This window comes from Amia ocellicauda, chromosome 1 (genome assembly GCF_036373705.1).
Source record: "Amia ocellicauda isolate fAmiCal2 chromosome 1, fAmiCal2.hap1, whole genome shotgun sequence".
Lineage (NCBI taxonomy): Eukaryota > Metazoa > Chordata > Actinopteri > Amiiformes > Amiidae > Amia > Amia ocellicauda.
In genome coordinates, this window is record NC_089850.1 from 47,280,730 (window position 1) to 47,300,306 (window position 19,577).

General features: G+C 39.8%; 1 protein-coding gene across 2 annotated transcripts in view; it reads left to right on the top strand.

The window, feature by feature from the left end:
* The window catches only part of man1a1 (mannosidase, alpha, class 1A, member 1), a 119,199-nt gene that overhangs the window by 13,175 nt on the left and 86,447 nt on the right, over positions 1-19,577 (top strand). For both annotated transcript variants that reach the window (XM_066707643.1, XM_066707638.1), the window contains exon 2: positions 19,301-19,397. In XM_066707643.1, coding sequence (XP_066563740.1) covers positions 19,301-19,397 — 97 coding nt within the window. The remainder of the gene's footprint in view (positions 1-19,300; positions 19,398-19,577) is intronic.

Genomic DNA, 19,577 nt, shown 5'->3' on the forward strand with positions numbered 1-19,577 from the left:
TTATGACTATGAAGAAAATAATAATGGGAAATGTAAATAAGAAGATGGGTTTTGACCACTTTGTTTAATTATCGTCTCATCTACCTAGTTTGAAATAGGTCTTAATAATGCAGGAATATGCATCTGTTTGAAATTTCAGGGAAGCCGTAACTATATATAGAATATTACATCTACATCTTTTATTTTTAAGCTGTGCAGGAGCAGAATAATTGAAACACAACATGGCATAATTCCAGGCTCTTTCTGGAGGGTCTGTTTTGATGCACGCGCTGCAGTAATTGGCTCCGATCTTACATGCCCTCAGTGGTGGAACCCAATGATAAGGGCAGCTCAAATCTCAAATTCTGTGGGAAAACTCTTGCTTTTGACATTTATTTGTATTTGGTTTCGATTTTATAATCCTTGTTGGTCCTTTTGAATGATTATAATACTATGATTATGTATGGCGCAGAGTGTAATCACTGTTAGGTCCTTGACCACGAAACTCAGGGATACCGATGTGACTCCCATTGCGTAACCGGGTCACCCATTTCAGGCCTCACTAGCTGCACATTGTTAGACATGCCAATGTTACCTTTTCATCACCACTAAGGCAGTGCAGACTCATGCGTCGAGTTAAAGTACTGTTCGGCACGCTGCTTTACTGCAGAATTACTGAAGCAAACCTCATAAATGCAGTCAATTGTCAGTTTATGTTAACTAGTATATAAGGGGTTCCTAAACTGTTCTGAGGCATCTCTTTGTTCCAAAGCTGCTGCTACTTAATTGAAATGGCTCGATGCATCTGTGGTCAAGGGCTGCTTATTTTTCAGTGCTGTGTGTTCTACATATTGTACCTCTGGAGCAGCACTTGGCAATGTATTTAACTGGCTCCTAAACCAACTGCAGAGCCCAAGAGAGAACTGCTTCAGCCAGGCTTACTGTAGACAGCCTCACCGCACTCTGCACAGGGCTGCTTTACCCTCTTGCCTTTCCCCTCGCCTACCGACTTTTGTTTACGTAAGAGCAGCTGCACGAGAAGAGTGCTAAAGCAGCACTACATCACAGTTAAAGGCACAGATTAACACATTGATTTCCTGACTAATTTGCTTCCTGCGGAGGGTCACTGGAGCCCACAGAGATTAAACAGTGAGTTGATGAGGAGCAGTGAAGAGGATATCGCATAGTTACACTTGTTAACGTCATCTTATACAAGCAGTGTGCTAGTGATTGTTTTATTCAGTGAAGCATCCTCGTTACTAGCTGGCTTGAGTAGGTTATCTTCCCCCAGAGACCATTTTAAATCAAACTGAGCTTAAGGCTTAATGGGTTTACAACGATGGAAATGAAATAAAATGACCAAGCCCTGATGGATAAACTGGACATCTTGTGTCACACCAGATCTCGACATTGGCCTCTTTCAGAATGCTATATTTGAGCTGGGATGTTTCTCTTTAAACCCAAGTCTGCAATTTCATTGCTCCCATATTGCATGTAACTTGCATCTTTCATTTTACATGATGATGATAATATTCCTTCAGTCAAATGATACGTAAAAAAATATGGGTGATTTTGGGAAAAACATTTGTGTCTTGTGATTCGAGAATTCTAAACCGTTTATTGTAGCTAGTGTCGCTTTCTATAAAGTTGGGTGCTGTTTTGGAAACTGTCCCTGCCTCCACATTGCTGCAGTAGGTCCACCACCCACAGAGTGCTGGGTAATGTCCTCTTTTCTAGGGAGAGACAAACTGTGTAAAATGCACATGCAGCTCCAGACAGCCCACAGGGGTATAGGCAAGTTAAAACCGTGTCCAGATCAAAATGTTATTTTTTTTCTGTGGCCGTATTACAAGAAGTACAATAGGCTTATCATTTTAAATCTAATACTCATGTTAAGCTCCCAATCTCACTGCCTGTCTAATTACCAGCATATACAATCCCATCAGGGGTTCTTCTGTGATAATTTCATTGTCATAAACAGTAACTGTCCTGATTGTCCTGCCCCCCCCCCCCCACACACACACACTCCTGCTGAACAGTCTTTAAGTTTCTGAAAGTACTTACCATTAAAAGATTCCATGTTTTTTCAGTTACTTTTATGTAAGCAGTTTTTTCATATAATGTACATGATGTACATATTTAAAAACGAATGAGCCTCTAATGCATGATTTGCTATGGTCTGCTGCATCTGAAGCCTGCAGTCCTCCATTAATGTTACAGGCACTTTCACTAGGCTGTCAGTTTCTTTGTTTTGTTGCTGTCTCGTATTAAATTATAAGTGTCTTGCATTATTAACTCATTTAGCAGCAAATATGCAGTTTTTATAGCAATATTCCAAACTGCACTATATTTAAGCCCATGCATTAAATATATCCTGCATAGGTTAATACTCTGAAGACACATTTATGAAATCTATAGCCAACCCAGCTCCTCAGTTTGATGTTGGAACATGAATGAGGTGCATTTAAAATTTCTCCTGTTCTCTGCCAAAAGTTTTCCCTGTGTGGCTCAACCTGAAGCCACTCAGAGTCGGCAGGGGGACCAGTGTCGGAGCTGCTTTTATGATTGCATATTTCTGTGTGATAAAATGGGTTCTAAAGCAAGAGTACAGTCGCCTATGGTGAAATTGTATCTTATTTTTCGAGTGCATTATGAATCCCTTAATGTGTGTGTTTCGTTAAACCAACGAAAAGCTGCAGTTAGGATATTGTTTATGCTGTGATGCGAGGATGGCTGTCACTGATGGGCTGCCATTGGCTGGCAGTGCAAGTGTGTCGTGAGTCCTGCAGGTGATGGACATCTTGAGCTTGGCTTGCAGCATTGCCTGCAGAGGTACACCTGTTGAGTGTAATGTTGCAGGTGCTGTACAATAAGCACGAGGAGGTTTTATTTAGATATTTGCTTAAACGTCTGTTGCCCTGCAATTTGTCAGTCCCCTGAGCTTTCTGCAAAAACATGCACGTAGTTACAGATTACTCAACAGGGTGCCGGTGGCAAACGGGGCCATTAACTCTGGGATCTTTGCACAGCAGTCAATGATTTGCAATCATTTGTGTGCTGAAGGATGAGAGTCATTGCAGCTTCGCATTTGTTTAATGAGAAGGTTTTGCATAAGCGACTGAAATGGTGATCCGATGGAAAAAAATACAAGTTTTTTGTGCTGATCTCATTAATGATGGCTCTGACCAGGGCTGCAGAGCTGTTGGTACAGCCCAGTGTACTGACCGTGAGCCTGGAAAAGAAGCCAGAGACACAATGTTACGCCTGTCTATTTTTGTTTTCTGTATATTTCCAATTTTGCAGAGGCTTTAGTAAACCGCTCAATTCCAGTGAACAACACCTGGATGATTCTCATGAAACCAACCTTGAACCATGGGCTTGATGATTTGAATTAAAAAACCATTATGAAACTAAATGGTAAAACCTTAATCTAATAGATATACATGTATTCTGTCTTGTACACAGGCACGTGCACAGATAGACCCTAGGTGGTGCTCAAGCACCTGCCCTTTTGGCCTCTGACAAGATGTTACCTTTTTTTTTTTTATTCCTATTTATTTTTCTAATTTTCTATTTTAGTTTTTAAATTTGGCCCATGGCATCAATTCTCAATTAAAAGAGTGTTATAATGCCCGACAACTGCATCCGAGTTCTAATTCTGCGAGACCACACGAGACCCTGCCCCTCTCTCTTCGACTTCCCTTGTCACAGCCACCACAGTTAACGCATGGTAGTGTTTACCCTAAGCCTTGACATTTTCTGTTGTGAAATTAAACCACTACTAAAACATCTCAATATAGCCAGCCTAACTTAGGCAATAGCCCACCATTAAGCTTAACAACTCCGGTAGGCTAGTTCCTTTGTCAGGCAACTGAAATAAATAAATATGCATTATGTGTAAGTAAGTAAAAGATGTGCTACTGTATGTAACTTTACTTTTTATAAATGATGATAAGGGGTGCCCTTTTTTTTCGCTTGAGCACCTGCCCCCCAAAATGTCATTTACATCATAGTGTTGCAGTGATAGGAAAATGTATACTGTTCCTTGAAATGATAAACCATGTATTTTTTTTAATGGGTGAGGATACACAATTTTAGATTTTTGCCCCTCCTAGAAATATGCATTTTCATTGGAAATAAGCTGTTTCTGTTGCTGATGTAGGAGTTTCTAGGTGAATTCAAGTCTCCTGTTGTGACGCCTAAATTAATCAAGAACATCTGCATAAATTAGTTTGATGTATTTATTTATTTAAAGGTGCGCAAGCCCATTAAGTCTTTTGTCAAATCTGTTTTGAGTAGTTTTAGCACACTGAAGGACTAGGACGACTAGGACCCGCTTTGGTCTCATATCAACTGGCTGACGTGCCCAATTCCCTCCCCCTTCTACCACCTCATGAATGCAGAGACAATGATCAATGACCTTTTGAAGCTAGTTGTTTAAATCAGAAACCTTTTGATTTCTGGAAAATATTTAACTTTTGTCAATGAAGATTATCATCCTGCTACCCCCTCCTTTGTTTTTTTTTTGTTTTTTTTTTTGTTTTCAACAAAATGGCAATAAAAGAAAGTTTGAAAGAAAATCAACACTGAAGGTGCACTGCATGTTCATTTTCTTACCTCCAATTTGAAATTCCTGACTCATGAATCTCAGGGTGTCAATCTGATGCTTTACAGAGGAAAGTTTGCAAACAAATCATAGATTCAGCTCCAGTTTCACTTTCACTTTTGAAGCTGGATATCAGTCAGATTGAGGTAAAGATGGTAATGGAGATGGTTTAGCCACTCTGGCCTCGGAACTCGGGGGTAGTTTTGGCCATGATTTAAAATCACACGCCACTGTTTTTTCTCTTAGAGATTATTAATTTGATTTAACTGCAAGTGTTTGATTTTGACCCAAATCATCGAAAAGTTGAGGTAAAAAATCCATAAAAAATGCGTAGTTTGATTGTCTAAGAAATAGCCTACTCTAATTTGCATGCTAGAGGCACTCAAGTCAAAAATGTTCAGCTCATGAGCCCCCCTAAATGAAAATCCTCTATCCACCCCCAATACTAGATACTTGTATAATTATCTAGGTTTTTAAAGTCATTTTATCATGGATAGTATGTTTCCCTTTGATATGAAACACAGAATATTTTTCAGTTTCCTACACAATGGTCTTTTCTGTTAATTTGTTTTATATAATAGTACTATTAATTTCAGGACCGACTTTAATGGTACCCTAGTCAAGATTCAACCTGTATAGCCTATGCCTGGAGCCAGCCCTGGTTAATTTAAATTCAAGAAAAATTTTGAGTGCTTTATGCTTTGATATTGATGCTGCACCATATCTATACATTTGACACTGCTATTTGATTAACATGAAATCAAATACTGTTGCTCTTTACGTAGGCTAGTCAGTTACTCGCAACCTGCTTATTTATCATTACCAAAATATGAAGTAATTTAATTATTACTACCTGAATTGCACCTTCAATTAAGCTTTCCATAATATAGACTAACACTATGAGTTAAGCTATTGTAGGTACTCAACAAAATGTGCTAAGGTAAGTAATTAAACATGAATTATTCCAAATGTTACGATCACATTCTTGAGATATATTTTGGTAATGAGAATCTTGAAAATAAAATATATTAATAAAGTACATAATTCTATTTTGTCCATTACTATAGCTAGCTCAGAACTAACTTTTATCATACCAATTAAAAGAAACATGACAAAAAAAAAAAAAATCCCACTCTTGTGCTTTTGAAATGTTGTTGCTGTAATAAGAAATTTAATTCACTTGGTAAAAAAAGCACATAGTTTAGTTGAAATCAACATTTATAGTGACTTTAGACCCTACTAAGCATACTCCAAAAACAAAAATGGTTGGTCAATATCATTTAAAAGAAAACTCAAAGAGGATCACTCTGAAATGAGCAGAATTTTGTGAGAATCACCCATCATATATATATATATATATATATATATAGATATATAGATATATATATATATATATAGATATCTCTTATTTTTTAAAATTTATTTATCTATTTTAGGTTTTGTCAGTGGAGACTCTGGAACACTACTTTGTGCAATCTGTGAGGGGATTCTGTTTTTTTTTTTTTTGGAGATGGTGCACATCAGGTATTATAACAAGTAAATCTCCTGCAGTAAAATCATGAATTTATGAATTAATTAAATTCACTACACTTTCTGTTCAGCTGTGCGTTCAAGTTTCTGATGAGGTTGATTTGGCAGTAGGAGTGCTGTGTTTTTGGGCCATGTGGGGTCAGAATCCTCGCAGTGGGTCAAGCATTTAAGATTTGGCTTCAAAGTCCTCTTGATAAATAAATACAAGGCCTTCCACTGTTCTGATGTAACAGGCTTACAGTCTGAACCTTACAATACATCCTGGAGTGGCAGGTGGGGCTGTGAGACAAAAACGGGCTGCCCATCTCAGCTGGCATTTCCAGCTTCATGACTAAAATCTAATGGAACGTCTATTTCTAGCACTCTCACGTCAGGCTGGATAATGTTTTTCAAAGGCAGAACAAGAAAATGAAATTGACTGAGCAACTGAGAAAGATTGCATGTGCCACCCCAAGGAAGTTGTAGATATTATACCCTGAAGGCTCTTCGCACTGATTTGAGCTGATGGAAACCAAAACATATAGTACATCTTTCTAATTTTTATAAATGTATTCTTAAAAACATTGCTGATGCTTTCTGTCTAAATAGTTACCCTGCCTCCAGGATTCTGTTCAGTGTCTAATCAGTTTGGCCAAGGGTTATATGCCCCTACATTGTATTCATAACCTTGAAAATGTGTAACTAAAAGACCAATTAACAAGACCAATGCATTTTAAAATGTTTTGCCTAAGTGAACGGTGGTTCTTTAGATAAACTGAAATAAGGTAATCTTGCAATGAACCATGTGTAAAAAAGGATAAGAATCATCTAATGCATGTACTTAGATTTTAGAATTATTAGAATTTAATTGATCACTTTCATATGTTCTCAAAGAAGCAATGCAATTAGCAAATTATTCACATACAAAACATCCAATCATAAATCCAACATTACAAATAACGAAATAAATGTTTTTTTTTTCCCCTTTACAATTTTGGATTTGTTTTAAGGTTTGTTTTTCCAGTGTGACATGGCAGATCTGTAGAAATAGCCCATAAATTAGACTGTTAACAAGGAATGTAATGAAAAACTGAATTAGTAGGATCTTGTGACCTGGAAAACCAGTGGAATATGAGAGAAAAGGCCAGGGGAAAACTCTTCGGCCAGAGGAAATCATTTGCATTCTTTGAAAGCTTTTTTTTTTAACAAATGTTTTTATTAACAGACGCTAAAATTGAGCAATAAATTATTTGTGTTTGAAGAGCTTTGTACTGCACCATTGGTGTTGCTTACAGGGGTTGATTTTAATTATTTAAAATGTAATCAAGTGGCAGATGACAACAATTGCAGATAAACCGGTGGCTGCAGCCTTCTGTGAGCCAAGCTGTTGGTCTGATTCAGAGCGGCTGCAGTGGGACTGGAGTGATGTCACTGACTGAGGCTCATATCCAAGCATGTTTGATAATTTTCATACAGCTTAATATAAAAAAAAAAGGTTTGACCAGTAGCATCAACATGTTAAAACGTGTTTTCCTCTTTTTAATCAGGGGATTAGATGCATATTTTCCATTATTACTACTACTAGTACTACTACTTATAATGACTAATTGACTATTGACTAATTATAATAAGTATAGTACTAATATGTTTAAAGCTAAGTGTTAGTGTTAGGATGTGTGCTTTTCACAGTGACCCAAACAGATGAAATTATGAAATTTTCAGGGATGCAAGCTGATGCTCCATCGTGGATGCAGCCAGTTGGATTTAGCCGTATCTGGTGCGAACTGATGTGACTCGTGGAGAGTCCTGTCAACGTACTGTCAGTATTTTGCACTTTACCCCTGCAGTGTGTGATTCAGCAATATTTTTTCTGTTTTTCAAATTGTCAAATAAACAACCCCCCAATTTAAAAACAAAAACAAAAAAATGTTGGGTAACAAAAATAACTCTTATCTGTCATGCTCAAGCCACACCGCCAGAAGAATTAAGACATTTTTCTCCTGCCTTTTCCCCTCCAGATATGTGCCTGTATGTGTGTTTGTGGTGGTGGATTATATACATGACTGCCTAAAGGTAAAATAACTGCGTGATGGATTCCCTAGACAACCTAGATGTTTTTAAAGCCATTTTAGGGAATAGGCATGCTCCACTGTTTTTCTTTAGTTCTTTTATCAATGTCTACCAACATTGAAAGTTTAAAATTAATAACATGCTTGGTTGCCTAAAGAAATGTTGTCTTGGAATACTTGGAGAAAAAGCTATATGATAAAAGGTTGTATGGTTTATGATTAGCATTCAGCAAAAACCTTGTTTTTGTTTTTTATGGCTTAGAAAGATTTTGTGCCAGAGTATATTTGACTATTTCATAAATTAGCCCTTTATGTTAAACCACAGTTATGCTTTCTCTGCCCCCCCATTAACACTTTTGAGCTAGCAACCTTTGATTTACACTCACTTTCTATGTGAGAACAAAGTACATTGTGCAAATAGTATGTTAGGGTAGTGTTTATTTACTGGATATCATTTTAATGCCTTTATTAAACAACATTTTAAAATTTAAACCCAAAGCAATGTAACAATCAATACCAATACCAATTCCCCCTGGAAACCATACGATCAGTTTAAGTGTTTTTCTGAACACAGCTCTTGCTATCCACTGAGAAGTAAGTTAGAGAATCCATGTCTGACAGCAGTATTTATTCTGTGTGATATCAGTTGTTTTGTTTGTGTACAGTACTACAATAGACTGGGGATTTTCCCATTACTTACTGCAGTAGACTACTTGTTAATTTTCTTAAGTGGATTGTTTTTGTTTTTTAAATAATGCTGACAAATCTATAGCCCTGAACCACTTTGAAGGTCATACTTCTTATAATTTCAGGTAATGAAGATACTTTATGCCTCTGGTTTACATGTTAAATTCAGATTGTAATATACTTAATATGTAATATGGAAATAAATTGTCAATGCATTCTTATGGGGTCCTGGTGCCAACATGGCATCCTATTCTTGAGTTCGCCGAAACTCTGTAAATACAGGGCTCTGATTACTGGAGGGAAAAAAAAAAAAGAGGAGGACAATCATTTTTACATTACACTTAACCACTTCAGCTCCAGATGAAAAAACAAAAACCCTTCCCAGGTACCACATTTTCAAAATAATGATTTAATGCCTGAAATTGCTTTAAAATGTAAATATATGATGAATAAAATACAAAATAAATTACCAAATTGTGTTTTTCATTACCCCTTTATGCTCCTGTGTACTACATATTCGTGTTCAGTAAAGAGATAAGTACAAGGTTGTTTGTACATAATGATCAATTCTTATGTTCTTAATTCAAACTCAATCTCCATCAAAACCTGTGCCATCAGCGGCTTGTTCTGTGCAATGTCTTGAAATGTTTATACAATAAGCTTGGAAGGATGGGCTAGAAATGCGCTACAGGGCTCTGCGCAGCATTGTGCTTGATCTGGTTGCCATAAACGCTGCTTCATTGCCTTGTATTCAGCACTGTTTCCTGAATGTATCTCACCACAGCACTGTATAGCTCTTGCTAAAAACTGAATAAACTACAACTAAACAAGTACAACTAATAATAAAACTAGCAATAATAATAAACTATTTATATACTAGTAAAAGTTTAATGGATTTGCTGCAACAGACAGAAGACTTCTAGACGCGCACAGGTACTTGGATGCTCTAAACAACATGCGTTAGGATAAAAACATGGCATGATCACGGTCCCTGAGTTTCAATTCACATTCTACAGTATCATCACTGGCTTTTGGAATGACAAAAGTTACTTAAGTTATTCTTTACAACGTGTGGCAAATTGTGTCTACGTGCGCCACGATTGAAGAAAGGTGTAGGATTACGTGCATGTCAAATTCAATGTCTAATTTTGGATATAGACTTTTGCATAGATTAGCATGAGAGAAGAGCTTACATCGGAGGCAAGCACAGTAAATACAACACTTTCGTCAGTGCAATTTCATAATTAACACCACAGTTGCGCTATCAACATTGCAAAAACTTACCGTGCGTTTTGTTTCTCAAGCTCAAGCTTGTCAAATGTGCTCTTTTGGAAAGCAAATTCTGATTCACACAGTCCTCTAAGCACCGTATGGTTATTCTTTCTCCTGAGTTCACCTGAGTTTTGTTTTGTGTGGTAGACTGGCTGCGAGCATTACTGCCACCTACTGCTGTTTGGAATTAAACCGTTCTCACACAGGGCTAGGAGTACGGGCCAAGGATATTAGGCGAAAGGGCTATTAATTAGAACGCTTAAGATAGAGGCAAGGTAGCTAAATTACTGTTCGACGGCTGAAATAGAAGTCGACTTATTTTACTAGTTGAATGAGTTGACTTGGTCGACTAATCATTGCTGCCCTAGTAACAATATCAGGAAGAGCATAGCAGCATGACTCCTGTCACTGTGCAGTAGCAGGATGGGGTGTGTGTAGCAGAATAAATATTAATTAATTACTAGGTTTCAATCCCTTTGCCTTTAATTTTGTCTTTAGCAATGAAGAGAAAAACGCCCAAAGTGACATTCACTCTGTAGCACTCTAGACACAGGCTTGGGTCTGCCTGCTTCTTCCCTATCACCTGCAGAGGCCGCTTGTCTGAAGAGAGTAAATGCATTTTCTTGACTTTGTATCATTTTCCATCGCAAATGGGGAGGCTCGCTTGTGAATTTCGGGTGGCTGAGTAGTCGCAGCCCAGTGAGCAAACTGGCACTGATGGCTTCACTAGAGGCAGACCAGGCCTGTTTATCAACCTCATTACAACTCATTCTGCAGTTCTGCCCCAGTGTGTCAGTCACGCCGCCTTCCTCCTTCACATTCTCTGTTAAGAGATGAACAAGCATGTATAAACACTCACAGTGCTTTATTAGTCTTGTCTTCTGACGCAAACAAATGGTTTTGCAGTCGTGCAAAAGATGAAAGAAAAAGGAAAAGTGTCGAAGAGATTTGAATATATACATTTGTGTGAATTGTCCTGTATTGATACTATTTAGGTCCCTCACTATAATATTGATTGGACTTGATAAAGTTTAGTTTTTTGGGGGTGGGGGGTCTGGATCCCACTTGTCATCCATTGCATTGTGTTTGATCTTTTAACTTATAGAAGTTTATTCTGTCACACATTTTGTACCCTCCTTCTGATCAGCAGTCTTGGAAAAAGACAATCTGCTGTGAATGTCTTGCTTTCCTCAGAAGACCATCCATGACAGATATGCCACTTATACACTGACAGATGCCATACACTTGCTATCCAGTAGGTGAGTTTACAGAAATGTAATTATAGTGGCTGGATGCATCCCACTGCTCTGGAATTCTGCGAGGCCCCCTTCCACATCAGGCCTGGGAGAAGAGGCCTCGGAGAGTATGATGGATGTGTGCATTTATCTTTTCCCACCAGTGTTGTGCTCAAGTGGGCTCTCACCGGGGTGGGCCGAAGCACGGGAACATTGCCTCGCCATCTTGGAGCCACCCAGTCAGCCAACAGCTTCACACAGAATGGGAATTTGTCTGTTGATTTCCTGGCTCTCGAAAGTGCTAGATGACCTCATACAGCCAGCCTATGCTCCTCCAAATGACTTAATGTCTTTGGTGATCGACTGGTGAGGTTCACTGTACAAGAAAGATTATAATGCCGTATGCCGCTCATGAGTCTCAGCCAACTCCATATCGTCTACTTATGTGTCCCGATAACCAGCAATACTTAAAATACACAAATCAAATAATATTCTCTCAAATGCAGGGTGTGAATGCTTTCATCTACAAATGTGTATGCTACACATCCATGAAAGAGCGCCTCTCGGTCAGTGATTGGTACGTAGACCTGTGCTTAATGAATAGCCTTAAGACGAACTGCATGGTAGAGTTTGTACAAAGCAGCCTTTGTGAATAGGAGGCTAAGGGATCGCTGTTGCAAGGAGCGATCAGATCATTTGTGTAGGTTAACCGGAGTAAGCAAGCCAGGATACTGATCTGTTGAAGATGATGCAAGATTCTGAAACAATGCAGAGTTTAAAATTGTTGCAGACTAGATCCAACCAGACAGTTCCCATTCCCCAGAACATCGAAATCCATGGACAGGCTTCTGAAACATTCAGAATTCAGTTGTAATTTGATATCTTCTAAGTCATTTAAATGCAAAGTAGCGCAGAGCAATACATGAGTTCTTCCATTCACTCTCATGTTCTTTTTGCAGCACGGAGCAACGGGGAGGGGTAAACTGTGCCGAGAATGTCTCTCACAGCTGCAAAGAAACAATGGCCTTTATCAGAATCCCACCTTGCTATTTGATAGTCTCCAGCTGTGTTTCTGAAACATTTCAGTGCTCAGTGGAACTCTGCAGTGTGTGTGTGTGTGTATGCATGTATGTACGTATAAGTTAATAAGTGGATTAATCATGGAAAGCCATTAAAGCCTTTCAGAATGGAAAGACATTAGTCTCTGAACTTGTGCCTTTCAGAATGGGGTGGCAGTTCCATTGCAAACCGCTCAGGAGACATTGCAACAGAAGTCTGTTTCACAGGGAATAAAGCCCAGGCAGTTCAGTGTGCCATGAATCGGCTCAGACTAATAAACTAATAATCCAGAGTTCCCTATACCGCAGTAAATCGCTGGATAGAGCAGTGCCAAAACTTTTAATGTGGCTCTTTTGCGAGATTCCCTGGCCTGGAAAGCCCTTTATTCAGGTCTCAGCAGCTCTGTGATCTGCCTGGCACTTGATTCTGCCTAGCAGTGTAGGGAGGCTGTGGATCGGTTGGGCCCTGCCAATGTAAGCAGCGGCCCTCTGCTCAGTCACTTAACATATTCTTGTAGCACATGACACCTGTACTGGTTAGTGTCATTATCTAAGGCAGGGCTGCACGGTGATGAGTCCTGCCTCTGCTGCCGTGTCCCAAAGTGTATACGCTGTGTGTCTTGGGGTCTGTTGATGACGAGGTGTGTTCCCACCCTGGAGCTGTTGTGAGGTTGTGGTGCTTTCTTTCATCCTGTTATTTGTGTTTTGTCAGTTTTTACAGAGTTACCTCTTGAAGGTCTGCCTCACTGTATGGGAAATCAAAGAGCAGCTCTTAGGTTAGGACATTGTCTTGGCTTTATATGTGGCAGAATGTGGTGTTTTACACGGCCCTACAATTACTACACATCGTTTTGAACAGCTGTGAAATTATGCTGCATCTTCACCGATTGTAGTACACAATTTAAGGCTCTAAGATCCTATAAGGAAGTAGAAGGCCACAGTGCCATCCATTTGTTGTCATCAAAGTGTTGGTCACTAAAGCATCTTGACTGATGGAATTTGTAGGGCAGAACACCCAGTTTGCAACTTTAAAAGCCTGTGATGCTCATTATCCTTTCATGTTCAGCCAACCAGTCTTCAGAAATGGCTTTGCATTTTTATAGATTGCACAAATGCTAGCAAGACCTATCTTTCCTACTTCCTCCAGACAGCTATCTTTAGAGACCTTGCAGGGAAAGATATGATTTACCTGAAAACAAAGTGAATTCCCTCAGAGACTTTAAGGGATGTTCACCATAGCAGCATGTTTAAATGTTAATGCATCTGTATCCGCATGGAGACTCGTCTTCTGGAGCAAACTAACGGCGAGTGCCTTATGTAGTGCCCCGTTTTCTTCAAGATCTGTTTACATATTTTTTTGTTAAAAAAAGTCATGTTGTCCTGTGTTTGTTTCTATCTTAAGCCTTTCGTGAAATTAATGAAAGCAGTTAGGCATTGCATAGAGTTACATAGGAAGGAATTAAGATTTGACATAAATATTGATCTTAAAGCTGTACTGGAAGCAGACATTTATCCCCTTGTATATGGCAGGCTTTACTGTTATTCTTTTCCCAGAACTGATTCCATTTTCTTCAGCGTCCCGTTTCTTCTTGTACTGAATTTGGCGGTTGATCTTGTTTTTTGTGAAAGCCCCAATGCTATGTGAAGCTGTCAGGCTGACTGGAGCATGTAGCGTCTGCACTGTCCTGAAAACAATGGCAGCCCGTGGGGGATATTGGGCAAGAACGGCCTGCTTCTTTATATTGCAATCAAATCTCAGTCTTGCTAAGTGAGAATCAATACAAGGGGGAGCTCGATGCCTCACCATTCATTGTTTGGAACTCCTGATGCGATTAATACATGGTGGCTGCTAATGTCATTAATCTGGGTCTTTTGACTTGAGATGCTGATTTTATTTATTTTTTAATTTTATTTTGGTTGGGGGTGGTTAGAGGAGGTAATTTGCATCCAAGCACTTTTTGAGCAAGAAATCTCTTTCCAGCAGTCAATAAAGTAAAGTAATCTAATTTCAAATGTGTCTAGCTGCATATATTTTAAGACGTCCATACTTATAAATGATTCTTGGTACTTAGCAATGGCTGACTATTGGGGATCTTGTCCTTTTTCCCAGTGGTATGTGATTGTTTCAGTAATTATCCTTCTCCTCATCAGTCCTGTGTTGATGCTGTGAGCACTGTCCCAAAGGGGTATCGGAATGGCATGCCAGCACAAATTGCTATGATTGTTAACACTGGTCAAACCAGTGCTGGCCTATAGTAATTATGTGCATTATTAGTCTGATGAAAATAAATAATAATGAAAAATATAAATCTGTAGCTCTCTATCACCCCCCCCCCCCCCCCCCCCAATAAAAAGCCTAACTTGTACAACTAATCTATAACTAAAAAGACTATTATTTGTTTCTTAGCAGATGCTCTTGTCCAGGGCGACTTGCAAAATATAAGCGCAATACAAAGTGCAATAATACAGAGCAATTCAAGGCATAATACATTTTACAAATTAACAATTTACACAAGTGTATACGAGATCAACAGTAAACAATATATAAGGTCCTTACATCCTAGAATGAAAAAGCTGATAAGTGCAGACAAGATTTTATGTCAAAGTTAAGAGCTAAGGGAAAGGAAGCTTAGGGGATATCAAAATAAACGATAAGTTCAAGGGCAGGGTTAGTCTTCTGGCACCGGAAGAGCGCAGTGGTCTGGAGGGGATGTATGTATAGACGAGGGTCTGCAGTTTACTCGCTGCAGTCTGTTTGAGACAGCGATAGGTGAGGGTCAGTGTCTTGCATGAATGCTTGCTGGTATCGGGAGGGAGCGGAGCAGTGGAGTAGTGTGTGCGAATCGGGGCAGAGAGAATACCAGACGAGCCGCAGAGTTCTGGGTGAGCTGGAGCGGGCAGGTAGTAGTTGCAGCCAGGCTGGCCAGGAGGGAGTTGCAGAAGTCCAGGCAGGAGAGGACCAGTGACTGGACAAGCAGCCGAGTCGAGTAGTGGGTGAGGAAGGGTCACATTCGGTGTATGTTGCTCAGGAAGAATCTGCAGGTGCATGTCAGCATTTTGATGTGTTGAGTGTAGGAGAGCGCAGGATCAAGGGTGACTCCTAGGTTATTAGCAGAAGTAGAGGGAGAGATTGTCATAGATTGGGGATTGAGATGGAGAGGTCAGCAGAAGAGGAGATCAGATTTGGAGAGGTTGAACTTGAGGTGGTGCAAGAGATAGCAGACAAGCAGGAAGAGATGCGAGAGGGGATGAGGGTGTCGGATGAGGGAAAAGACAGGAAGATCTGGGCCTCATCTGCGTTAAAATGGTAAGAGAAACCATGGGATGCGATGAGGGGGCCCAGGGAGTGAGTGTAGAGAGAGAACAGCAGGGGGCCCAGGATGGAGCCTTGGGGAATGCCTGTGAGGAGAGGTTGGGGGATGGATGGATGGATGAGGAACCTTACCAGGACACTTGGCAGGTCCGGTCTCTGAGGTAGGAGGAGAACCAGATGAGAGCAGTCCCAGAGATTCCAAGGTCAGCGAGGCAGGAGAGGAGGATCGAGTGATCGACAGTGTCAAATACCGCAGTGAGATCGAGGAGGATGAGGACTCAGGAGAGGGAGGCTGCACGAGCACAGCTGAGGGAGCCAGTGACTGCCGGGGGGGCAGTCTCAGTGGAGTGAGCTGTGCAGAAGCCGGATTGCAGAGGATCAAGAAGAGTGATGGGAAAGAAATGCAGAGAGCTAACGGTGGACAGCGTGCTCTAGGGTCTTTAAGAGCTAGGGGAGTATGGAGACAGGGCTATAGTTATGAAGCGAGGTAGTGTCATGGAGAAGAGGTTGCGGATGTCTGTGATCTTGGAGGAGAAGAAGGAGGCAAAATCATCTGCAGAGAGAGAGGAAGGAGGAGGAGGAGGAGGAGGGGGGGTGAAGTGGGAGAAGTAGAGATTGTGAGGGTTGTTGACTGGATTCAAAGAGTGATAGGAAGTAAGACTTCTTGGCTGAGGTGAGTGAGGAGGAGAATGTGCAAAGTAGATAGCGGTAGAGGTCGAGGGCAGCTGGGAGTTTGGACCACTTCTGTTCAGGGGCACGCAGAGTGGATCACATTGAGCGGAGAATGGAAGAGATCCAAGGCTGAGGAGGGGAGGGATGGACAGGACAAGATGTGAGAGGGCAGAGAATCAAGGGAGGAGAGCAAAGAGGAGGCAGCACAGTTAACAGACAGATGGGAAAAAACAGTCATTGGAAGGTAAGAGATTGAGAGCAGTGTAGGCCAGGGTGGAGGGGGAGACGGAGCAGAGATTACGATGAAAGGTGACGGAGGGAGTGTGTGGGGTTGTCAAGGCTGCCTGCTGTTGCTGTGTGGCGTCTCCTCGCAGTCATCTACTCGCTGGAGTCTCACAGCTAGAGTCCCTGCCTTTGGAAGTGTGGCCTTTCAGAAGGGGGGCACTGAGGCTGCTGGTGCTGACTGCTGGCGTGGAGGACAGGGGGGGGCTGTTAAATAATCTACCTATAACTAATTAGCAGAGTGCACACCTGAATTGTATTGGATTACAACTGCTCTGTCCAGATCACGCCCTAGTACAGCGTCGGCCGAACTAAGTGCTTGGAATATCTGGAATGCTAAACTCTCCGTAACTGCCTGTTCTGATTGCAGAAAAGGCGAAGCTAAGCGCACAACAACACTGTACAATCTCTCTACAATAGTATATGCAATGCAGCGGTTTCTGGTTATAGTTCAAACTGCGCTAAGAAAGACGGTGACTAACAAACTGCCCTTACGAATATAGGTGCAGTAAAAATACAATACAAATTGCACTTATGTTGTAAGTCGTCCTGGGTAAGGGCGTCTGCCAAGAAATAAAAATAATAATGATAATAATAAAATAAAGTAAACAAAGTAAACAACCAGTACTTGGCAGAGCACGGCCGTTACGTCCACGGGTCCATGTCCGCCTGCTGGGGAGAACATGTCAACAACACAAGTGCAAAACAAGGAGAGCAGACGCTATTCCCTTTATGGCCTTGGGAAAAGCAAATATTACCATTGAAACACCAGAATGCTCTGCATGGTAAATACATAAAATTGTTACAAGTTACGGTGGAGTAGGAGAAAGCCAAGTCACGCATGATAAAATGCAAAATAAGAAACTGAATAACTACCAAAATAAAATCACAGGCAAGGACAGATGGAAAGGGGCAGGGTTTTAAATGGTTGGTCTTGACTGCAAGAAAACATTACCTAACCATGCCTTTTACAATATGTTGAATTGATTTAGTCTCTTCTCTGATGAAATAGTAATCCAATTATCTCAAAATTAGCATCACCAGCCTTCCTGAGTAGCATGGGTATTATATTTATTAATACAGTTATTTAATCTGACCTACTTAAGTCACTTTCCCTATGTTCTTGTACGCTGCTCGGCTGCTGTGCTAGCAGACTGCTTGGGGTGGGGGGATGGAGTTGGTGCAGGATGTGCCGCTTGTGAAATATTCTTTTCTGGGTCCATGAACACAGCCTTTCCTTCCCTCAGTAGCATCGGCTTACAAAATATGTTCTCTCATGTGTCTGTTTAGTGGACCACCACTGTTTTTATGTTTACAGGTTATAGATACTGTCTATATCTGTGATAACAGGTTTTTAATTGTTTTGAGTGTTGGACAGTTTTTATTTGTATAGTCGCTAATCTTTAAAAGCCACTGGATAGAATTGTTAATCGCTGGAAACAAAAAATACAGGCACAAGCACATTGTTTATAGTATAGCATATTAGTAATTTAATTTTCTAAAGTCTTATCAAATACCAAGTGCTAGCATGCTAAAAGTCATATTTACAATATTTAGCAAAACAGAAGTACAGGACTGCAGCACAACCACCCCACATTACATATATACTTTACAGAGGTATATTTCAGAGGTATTCTTATTTTCTTGCATTAATGTAAATCAATATATCATTAGTCCACTGTAGTATGTAGTCCACTTTCCTTTTGAAGCCATGGTCTCCACATCTGATAACACTGTTTAAATGTGATTAATCTGATTCGAAGCCCCCCGTATGGATGCAGTAATTCTACAGCATTTATGACTGCTTCAACAGGTTGTCTTTAACAATATATTTTCGTTCTCTGCAGGGAAGAAATTAAACCAGTTTCCATACTGTTTAACATTTGTCCTCCACTGTATCTCTGTGGCTACTTTGTTTGAAGCTTTAATATCTAATTTTGCTAAGTTTTAATTATTCGATTTTGCTTAAGATAGAAACAAGTGTGAATTTTCCATTGTTTGAACACAAGGACTGGCAATACAATGTTTCTGGTTTCCTTTTGTTTTTCCCTCACCTGTTTAATTCTTTGCAAAATGTTTTAGTCAAGAAAAAGGGAGAGAGATTTTATAAACAGTTTTTAACTGCTGAGGATGGCTATGTGTTTGTTTTGTGCTATTTTAATAAAGGAAGGATTGAATATCAAATTTAAATTTGATAAATTTGGCATTATGTGAAGTGTATTTATTATTTCTAAAAAATACTTATAACTGCCAGATGTGTTGTAGGCCTATTTGTTATACACAGTTACTTAAATCTAAGATGAATCTTATTCAGATTAGCATTGGTTTTAGAAAATGTACAAGAGTTTTGCCAAATGACCAAGAGAGCACTATTTTTATTTTATAGTTCATATTAAGACTCAAAGAGGAATCATCCCTTGCACATCTGAATTAAGTTAAGTCATTCCACATTTCCTCACAGAATTGTATTAACGTATATACAGTTTGAAAAACTGAGACATGTTTAAAGTTTTTTTTTTTTATATATATATATATATATATATATATATATATATATATATATATACTTTTTATGCAATTGGTTTTAATTTTAATTTGTTAATCTCTTCCTCTTCTAGATGATGAAATTTGCGTGGGACAGTTACAAACGTTACGCCTGGGGGTCAAATGAGCTAAAACCGGCTTCCAAACAAGGGCATTCGAGCAATTTGTTTGGTGAGTACCTTTTACCTTTTGCCTTGGGAAAAACTAACCGTGTAGCCCCATGGGTAATCAATGAATCAGGTCTTCATTTGGTGTAATAACTACATCAGGCAAATAGACAAGCATAACATTGTAAAGATGAGAAGCGCACATCCAACAGAAAACTGTGAAGTGCAACTGGTTGGCTCTGAT